General features: G+C 35.6%; 1 protein-coding gene across 3 annotated transcripts in view; it reads right to left on the bottom strand.

Annotated features, from left to right (window-relative positions):
* Positions 1-3299: 3299 nt before the first annotated feature.
* Positions 3300-10130, bottom strand: part of ZPBP (zona pellucida binding protein) — a 118333-nt gene continuing 111502 nt past the window's right edge. For 2 of the 3 annotated variants that reach the window (XM_057733817.1, XM_057733819.1), the window contains one exon: positions 3300-3651. In XM_057733817.1, the coding sequence (XP_057589800.1) occupies positions 3557-3651 (95 nt within the window). In that variant the 3' untranslated portion in view covers positions 3300-3556. The remainder of the gene's footprint in view (positions 3652-10130) is intronic. The other variant, XR_009053393.1, reaches the window with a different exon arrangement.

Genomic DNA, 10130 nt, shown 5'->3' with positions numbered 1-10130 from the left:
TGACAAATGGTCTCAAGGATTAGAAATATCCAAACCCAGTAATTCCACTTCTGGATACTCAGCAGAGAGGAGACTTAAAAATAGCTCCGAGTATTAAGAAAGGTGTTAACAACAATGCTACATGAACCAGTGACAGTCTGGGAGCAGAAGAAACGTCCAACAATTAGAAATGATGGACCATATTATAGTAATTTTGCTGAAATGCATCAAATATAATAGTCATTAAAATTATGTTAATGAGGTGGATAAAATGGTATGGAAAATATATATATAAAGGGAAATACTGGCTGCATATACATGAATAAAACATATAACATGAATAAAAAATTCACACAAAAGTAGGAAATTTACCAAAATGTTAACATTGCTGATATCTGAGTTATGAAACTAAAAGTGGTGTTTTCCCCCTACTTCTAATTTCCTCTGTTTTAGCTATTTTCTGTCATGAACACTCTACCAGTTAGGATGCTTTCAGCTGCAGAAAACCTAACCTGCTTTAACGAAAGGAACTTCTGTATCTCACAGCACTGGGGAGTCCAGGGCAGGCTGGGATGCAGATGCAATAAGGGCAGTGAAGCCCCAGCTCTTCCCACGTCTCCACTCTGGGTCCTCAGCGTGGGCATCATCCTCAGGACGTCCACCTCTCGGTTGCAACAAAGCAGCAGCCAGAAAAAAGCTTGCTGACTGGCTAAAGGATAGTTGTCTGTAATAAACAAAACTGGCACTCTGTTGGGAAGAAGGGGGTGAGTTGGTAGTGGCCAGGCGAGCAACGATGTCTTCCCCCAAATGGCTACTGTTGTCATTTGTCAAAAGATGTTCGTTGCTTCCAAGATTTTCAACAGTAATTCATTTCATTGTAGGAGATTTGGAAAACAGAGGGTATCAAAAAACCTCACACAGGATCCTATTACATAGGATGACCACCATTAACATTTTGGTTCATTTGTTTTAAAACTCTAAACAATACTGCATAAAATTTTACCACATGGAAACAGCATACTTTCTTTAACCATTTCCCTCTTGTAGATAATCTATGTTAATTCCATTTTCATTATTAGCAACATTGGACAGAATATTTCACCCGATCTCTAATTTCCTTCACTTGGATAGTGTCCTTTAAGTGCAATTACTGGACAAAACTTGTTAAGACTCATTTCACATATTGTCAAATGAATACATATTACACATCTATAGTGAGAGAAAAAATCTAATTAATAAAATACAAAATGGGGATCACATTTGCTGTAACTTCACAGGTCAATGTAAATACCAGATTGCGTAATTAAAAAAAAAAAAAGTTTTGTTAAAATTAAGGCATTATATAAATGTAAGATATTATTTTGATGTAAACAAAAATAAACACCTGAAACTGTCTTACGACAATAATCTCTCTTAGGGATTAGTTTATAGTTTTTATCATACATATCGTCAATTGCTTAAAACAATTTTCAACATTTCACAACCTATTAATATAACAGAAGCAACTCTTACCTTATTTATTAAGGTATTTATACTCACAGGACCTTAATAATCTATTAATTAATTTAAAAATTGTTAAGCACAGAACCATGTGCTGTAAAAATGACCAGGAAACTAGGAATACCCTAGTATAACTGAATGTGGAAGACAGACACACAGCCAACTAAAATCAATGTGATATGTGATAAAACAGAGCAAGGAAGATTTCACTTTGGGAACCAAGGAAAATAAATAATTAATGCTTCTCTCTCTTTTCCCAGTTCATCCTCTGCTTACATTTCTACTGACTGTTCTCTGTGCTTGGACTCTTAGACCTGACCTTGTTCTGCCTCCTGGAATTTGTGCGGGCTTATTTCTGCTCTGCCTTCATAAGCTAAAAATCCATAACTGGCTCTAATCACTGTCCTATCACCTGTCTCCTCCCATCCCACATCACCTGTCTCTTCTGACCTGCAGTGCCCATCACTGCCCATCACCACGTCACCCCCGCCGCCGCCTTCCCAGCTGACCAGCGAGGGGGCTGATACTGATCATGCCTCAGGAGGATGTACAGGAAATTAAATTCCTCTGGACTTTTAAATAATAGGAAAGTAATCCAAACTTAGGGAGCACGAAGGAAAGAATAGGTACTCCAGCTCATCTTATTACACAATTGAGGACTTCAGAAAACTTGAGGAGCTTGCACTGCTTTTACAGATGGAGACTTAAGAGGTCTTTTACTAGTTACGGAAAAAGCATGTGCTAGAACAATAACTCCCCCAAACAGTAAAATGGCAAAAACATGTAACTTAATAGTGGAAAGAAGGCTCTTGAAAAACCTCTCCAAAATATATGAAAATAATCATGTCATGGTTAGGAAAGTTCAAAGGCATTGTTAAAGAAACGGCACCAGAGCTAACGAAGAAATGTCATTTCCCTTCCCTTTGTATTTGTGTGAGAATTCCACGGCAATAATTGTCCACAGGATGACCGAATGAGAAGCCAATGTATTCACTGGACGCTTTCACAAAGCTTCACGGAGCCTCGGTGTAAGTGCACGCTTCCCCTGTCCAGTGTGCTGCAGGTCCCATCTGTGTGCATCTGCCATTTACATGTGCTTACGTCTCCAGAAAGGAAGTATGAAGAGAACAGGGGATGTTCCAAGAGAGTGTAAAGTGCATAAAAATATAATTAAAACAGTAATTAGAAAACTGAGAAGCTACAAATTTTGTATTTGACTCATGTATTTTCCTGGTAATGAATACCTAAATGTTTGGTAGTTTTTCATATGCAAACACAACATCCCAGGGTGAGAGAGTAAGTACCAGGAGGTCGCAGGGGTGGCGTCTGGCACAGAACACTGTAATAGTGAAGGGAGTGAGGTGACTGTCTGATTCTCATCCCTAGAGGGGCTGCTGGGGAAAGAAACTGCTTAGTTTCTCTTTCTCTCCACATTGTGGAAGTTCAAATGTTAATTTAGGCACATACAATGGTTACTCCATTCTGAAATGTCAAAAAGGTAATCTGAGGGACTTTAAACTGAAACGTTTAAGATCACCATATTGAACTATATTAAAAACTCATAGTGTGTTTGGGACTAGGTCTTAAACTAAAATGGCTAAAAATTGCAATAATAAGACTTGCAGGTTCTTAAAAAAGGGACTTTGAGCTATGAAAAGTCAAACTGGAAGGAGCAGAATCCCATAAAATTAAAACAAAGGAATGAAACAAGCTGAAATTAAAATGACTGTGGACAAATACAGTGGCCTGAGATTAGTCAACATACAATAATGAGAGAATGGGCTATTTTTGAAAAATCATAAAAAATATTTTGGGCTAACCCAATATACTAGTTTTAAAACAGTGATCCAAGAAATATTCTGGAGTCATACGTAGGTCTGGCATTAATGAATAAAGGTTACTGAATGTTCTGTGTATAAAGCATTTGGACATACAGTGTTTCAATTAAAATGATGACACCATTTTTTGGTAAAATCTAATATATATAATGTTGGCATAATAGTGATTTATTATATATTAATATTTCAAAAATATACTTCTGTGTGTAACAAACCACTGAAGTGCTGAATATAATGGCCTATAAACATGCTTTTGCTCCAAACACCAAGCTGCTATTGCACTGAAGGCAGTGGAGTCCGTCACGGGAGTTATACGATCCGGGGCTGCAGATCACTGTGAAAAAAAAAAAAATAAGCTAATAAGTAGCAGTTTCCTAATGCCACGTAAATTAACTTTACATGGAGGATAAATTTTCAAAGAAGGTTCTTTTTGTCTTTTTGTTTTTAACTGTGGTAAAATGCACATAGCATAAAATTTGCCATTTTAACGATTTTAAGTGTACAGTTCAGTAGTGTCAAATCTGCACCTGGGAAAAACTGCGAGTCTATACCCATTAAACATCTCCTTCCTCCTTTCCTAGCTCCTGACAGCCACCATTCCACAATTTGTTTCCACGCGTGTGACTCCTCTAAGTGAAAAGTGTTAAGTTTTCACTCTAATCCAGCTTAAACCAAGATTATGACCTAAAATAGCTTTATGGTCGCATAATGTTGACATCAGAAGGCTGGCTGGGCCATCCTGTAAGTTACAGAAGAAGCCACAAGGGGTCAAGAACCAAATGTAACTACCATGACCCAGATGTAATATAAAGATAGCCCCCAAGCTGGGAAGGACTTGCAGATCATTTCTAACAATCCTCTGATTTCAAATCCTATTTCTATCATGGGCTAAAGGCGTAATTTTGGAAAAATTACTTAGGCTAAAACGTAACTCAGTTTGGTCACCCCTAACATAAGGATAACATGTATCATGACTATGTCACCACTGCTCCCTCTGCGTGACAGGAAGTAAAGAGAGGCCGGGAGAAACCAAGGTCAAATACATTCTCTGTCGCTGATTACCTTTGGGATACTGGGCAAAGTAGTCAATTCTCTTAGTTCTGGTTTTCTTACTTGTAAAACAGGTACAATAACAATCACGTTATAGCTTTATTGTGAGGACTGAAATCAGATGACTCAGATGAAAAGGCACCCAGCGTGCGACAGGCACTCAATAAATGCTTAACCCTGTGCACTGTGGGGCTGCTGCCTCTAGCCACCTCTTCCACGGGGGGGGGGGGGGGGGGGGGGGGCATCGGGGTCATGGGACCCATCAGCCCCCTCACTGGGCTGGGGTCTCTGACTGTCCTATGGCAGATGCCATCAGCCAAGGGATCACACAGACGTTAACAACCGCACACCGAAGGCATGGTTACCATGGGCCATCGAACAAGATTCTTTACCTAATGCCGTGACTGAATAACGCACGTCACTGATTGCTTCCGGGTCATACTATACTATGTAATTTCATATTCTTTTTACAACATATTTTTTTTCAAATTGGGAAATATCTTAACTGCCACTCAGAAAAAGGATTTTCCATTCTAGGTTTCACAGCGTTCCTCAAGTTTTAACAGACATTTTATTGGGGAATTAATGTTCCAGACGGAAAAAAAAAAACAGTAAACAAAGTTAAATAGATTTATTTGCTGCAGTAAGAAGAAGAGCATTTAAAATGAAAATGTATGTGGTAAAATTTTAATGATGTGATGTTTCTCAAAGTGTGTGATCGTGGCACACGTTCTCTCAAAACACATATTGATATTTCTTGATGTACAAATATGGAAAGACTTATTTTAGCAAAGGTATTGAAAGTGTCAAATCATTACACATGGAGAAGAGAAACCTGCATGAAGTCTTTACACACACACTTTATACATGACTGTCACAAACAGAACTGATACTGGCATAAAACCATCTAAGCCAAAGTGTAAATAAGTAATTATATTCTAATAAATATTCTTATAATTAAAAAAATATTCATAATATAGTACATATTATACCACAGAGCCCTTATCTGTAGCACTCTCTCCTAGGATATATCTTGAAATATTCTCTTCTCTTGTAAGTGGAATTGAGGAAAAATGCTAAAATGTTATTTAAATTAAAAGTACAAAATGAGAGAAGTTTTCCTCCAGGTCTGAGTCTCAGTGAGTGGAACATCTCCCAGCTACAGTTACGAGAACAGCCTGATTAAATGTTGATTATTTCAATAAGAAGAGAAGGAAGCACTGGTGACTGATCAGTATCAACATATGAAGAAATGATAGGAAATACAGGAAAAAATCTTCATGAATTTTGGATAGGGAATAATTCCTTTAAAAAGGAAGCAACTAGGCATAACAGAAAACAAGTGATACATTTAGTATTAAAATTAAGAACTTAATCAAAAATCATAAAAGTAACAACAGTCAAGCAAGAACACTAGGAAATAGTCACAGCTATATAACCAACAGAGGACTATCATTCAGAAAACATACACAATTCACACGAACCAATGAGAAAAGGACAGAAAACTTATCTAAGTTGTATAACAAAGGGAGTCCAACTCGAGGATGGAAGATGCCTTAGAGGACTGGGGTGGGGAGAGTGGGGGGAACTCGAGGGGGGGAGTCAAGAAAGGGAGGGACTACGGGGATATGTGTATAAAAACAGATGATTGAACTTGGTGTACCCCCAAAAAAATAATAAAGAAAAAAAAATCAGAAAAAAAAAATCAATGGTGTTTCTATACACTAACAATAAACAATCTGAAAAGGAAACGAAAAGAAAAAAACAGTTCTACTTACAACAGCATCAAAAATATAGTAGGAAAAACTTAACCAAGGAGGCAAATTCTTGTGTACTGAAGACTACCAAAAACTGCTGAAAGAAATCAAAGACACAAAAAAATGGGAAAACATCCCACGTTCATTTAATATTTAATATTGTTAAGATTCAGTACTACTAAGTATCCGTGAAATCTCCATCTATGAAATTTATAGATTCTATGAAATCTCTATCAAAATCCCAGTGGCGGTGTTGTCAGAGATAGAAAAACCCATCATAAAACTCATTTGAAATCTCAAGGGACTCAGAATAACCAAAAAATTTTGTAAAAGAACAACAAATTTGGACATTTCATACTTGTTCATTTAAGTACTACAAAGCTATAGTAATTTCAATGGTCTGGTACTGACATAAAGACAGAATTACAGACAAAAAGAATAGAACAGAAAGTTTAGAAATAAACTCTCAAATAATTTTTAACAAGGATACAAAGATCATTCAATGAAGAAAGGACAGTCTTTTCAACAAATGGTACTGGGCAAACTGGATACCCTCATGAAAATGAATGAGGCTGGACTCTCACCTTACAGCACAGAAACAAAAATTAACTCAAAATGGATCAAAGACCTAAACATAAGAGCTAAAACTGTAAAATTCTTGGAAGAAAACATAGGAAAAAGTTTTATGACATTAGCTTTGCAATGATTTTTTTATATGACACAAAAAGCATAACGACAAAAGACAAATGAATAAACTGGACTACATCAAAACAAACTTTTTCTGCATGCTTGAACCAAGGAAAGACGGTGTGAGGACACAACAAGAAGGTGGCCCATTATGCCCTCTGCAAGCCAAGAGAGCACACACCAGAAATGAATCAGCTTGAACCTGGGCTTCCAGCCTCCAGAATTGTGACAAAAATTCTGTTGTTTAAACCATCCAGTACATGGAATTTTGTTATGGCAGCCCAATTTAATATAGTATTTATCTAAAAGAACTAAAAGCAGGATACTGAAGAGATATTTGCACACCATGTTCAGTGCAGCATTATCCACAATATCCAAGAGGTGGAAGCAACCCAATGTCCATCGACAGATGAAGGGATAAAGAAAACGTGGCATACACATGTGGGTAACGAAAATGTGGTACATTAATGCTGGGCCACCTAATGTGATATTAATGTGGGAATGTGAAATTATGAAAAGTACTGTGGAATGGGATGAAAATGTGTGATGGTCATGTACTATACATGTTGGAGGTGGGAATATGATATATATATATATACACACACATACATACACACACAATGGAATATTATTTAGCCTGAAAAAGGAAGTTCTGACACAATTACAATATAGGGGCCAGGTGAAATATGCCAATCACAAAAGGACAAATGCCACATGATCTCATTTACATGAGGTACCTAGAGTAGTCAGATTTACAGGGACAGAAAGAAAAACGGTGGTTTGTCAGGGGCTGAAGGGAGGGCAGAACAGGGAGTTAGTGTTTAATAGGTATAGAATTTTGGTTTGGGAAGATGAAAAAGTTCTGGAGGTAGATGGTAATGATGGTTACAAAACAATATGAATGTGCTTAATGCCACGAATTTGTACCCTTCAACATGCTTAAAAGGTTAAATCTTATGTATACTGTACCATAATTAAAAAATGAAATGCATTACATACTCATCAGATCGTAAATATTTAAAGTTTGGTTATGCCAAGAACTGGCATAGATGTAGAACAACAGGATTTGTCCTACACTACTGCTGTGAAAGTGTTTTCTAAGTTTGTTGCTTTAATCCAATCTGACATATTTTAATGAATTGCTTAACTTATGATCCAATATTAGCTAAAGACCTAGGATATACAAACAAAAATATTCACAAAACCATTGTTTGTCACAGAAGGAAAAACTGAGGAGTAGGAAGCAATTACAGCCAAAAATAGAACAGATATATACTCCTTGATATATTAATAAAATAGAATATTATATAGAAAAGAACATTTTTAAAAATTGTGTTATAACCACAAAAATGTGAATGAATCTCAATAATGTGAATCTGTTAAAACAGCCTATCATTGGACAGATTCTCAGACTAGAGTTTTAAAAATCCAACTTTAATCTGTCAATGTAAAAATGTAAATTTTAATCAAATTAATCTATACCTGTAACTGCACTCACAAATGAAACCTCAACTACAATTTTATTTTATATAACTTGACAAATCAATTCACAATGGGCAATTTTTAAAAAGAAAAAAGAAAGTGGTTTACCCTCTCTATACATCAAGACACTTAATTACCACACAACAGTAAAACAAAAAAAAGAGGACCCTTTAAAAGACATAAATATTTGTGTGTATGTACATATACATGTTATATACATATAAATGTATGTGTGTGTATATATACACCATATATTATAGGTGTGTGTGTGTGTATACACACATGGTATGTACCCTTTTTTATGGGCCTGAGAGTAAAGAAACAAAGTTTGATTAATAAAATAAATTATTAGAGAATTTTTTCCTGGTTGTGAGGCAGGTTAAGACTTTTATTAGAGGAAACAAATAGAGAAAATAAACAATAAGACTTATACACTATTAAACAAACAAACAAAATGTACCGAAGACAATGTTTACAATGCTAAAAAACAAGCAGCCAAGAATTCTAATTTTAGGTTACACTGAATTCACCAATCTGCAAAAGAACAGTGATAACATCTGGAAAGAGGAAAAATACACTATTTGACAACACTGAAGAGGTAGCAAAGACAGGCAAATACCAAAGGCAGGTTACAGGGTAAAATTATTGCTATAAATTTCAGCAGTGGGCACTCACCAGTCTATGTGGCACATGGGTGACTAAAACTGAACAAAAAATTATGTCTAATTGGTTACAAAAAATAAGAGGGTCACCAGAAGATATAAAAAGTAACGGGAGAAATTCAAGGAAACAGGTAGAAACAGAAGCAAGAGCTCTAAAATCCTCATATAAACTCCATGCAGGTGACTGGCTGATATGTGACCTTCACCTGAGTCAGTGATATTGCAGGATGTTGAAAACCAGGAAGAGTTGGAAAGCTGAACAAACTGAGAAGATGCTGCCTACAATGGGAAAAACAGTTTAGATTTTGAATCTAGTGTATTATTATTAGAACATAAATCAACATTCTTTAGAGGAAAAATAAGCCAGAAGACTCTACAAAGAACTAGCAATAAAATTTAGCATATCATAAAAATTATTAAAATGTCAAAGACAGAAAACTAACTCATAATCAAGAGAAAAAAATCAATAAAAGCATTCAAAATAACAGAGATGTGGTAATTAGCAGATAAAGACTTCAAAGCAGTTAGCATAAATGTATTCAAAGACATAAAGGGGTAAATTATCATAATAAGTGAACTGATTGAAAAATCTTAGCAGAGAAGTGGAAACTATAAAGCACAATTGAAAATTCTAGACCCCAAAAATAAAATATGTGAAGTAAACAAAACAAAACAAAACTGGATGTGTTTAACAGCAGAATAAAGACAAAAGTAGAATGTCAGTAAATACAAAAACATACCTATAGAAACTGTCCATTACGTAGAAGAAAGAGAAATAATAGTTTAAAACAATGAATAGAATTAACATCAGCAAAGATACTGGCAGCTCCCAAAGGCAGTCCCAACTAAAGAAATGTAAAAGAAAAATCAAGCAAAAACTCTCAGAAGTAACTTTGAAAGAACTCTAAAAAACAATCAACATATAGGAAATAGTAAAATGGCAGAAATAAGTCACTTATCAGTAATTATTATACTTTTAATGTAAATGGATTAAATTCTACAATCAGAAGTCACAGGTTGGCAGAATGAATAAATAAAACATGATCCAACTATTTGCAGCCTGGACAATACTCACTTTAGACCAAAGGAAACAAATAGGTTGCAAGTGAAAAAGCGGAAAAAGATATTTCATGGAAATTGTAATGAAAAAAAAAAAGCTGGGACTAAATCAGAGT

Source organism: Hippopotamus amphibius, chromosome 4, assembly GCF_030028045.1.
Source record: "Hippopotamus amphibius kiboko isolate mHipAmp2 chromosome 4, mHipAmp2.hap2, whole genome shotgun sequence".
Taxonomy (NCBI): domain Eukaryota; kingdom Metazoa; phylum Chordata; class Mammalia; order Artiodactyla; family Hippopotamidae; genus Hippopotamus; species Hippopotamus amphibius.
The sequence above is the reverse complement of the archived record's forward strand: the minus strand, read 5'-3'. Positions and strand labels throughout refer to the sequence as shown.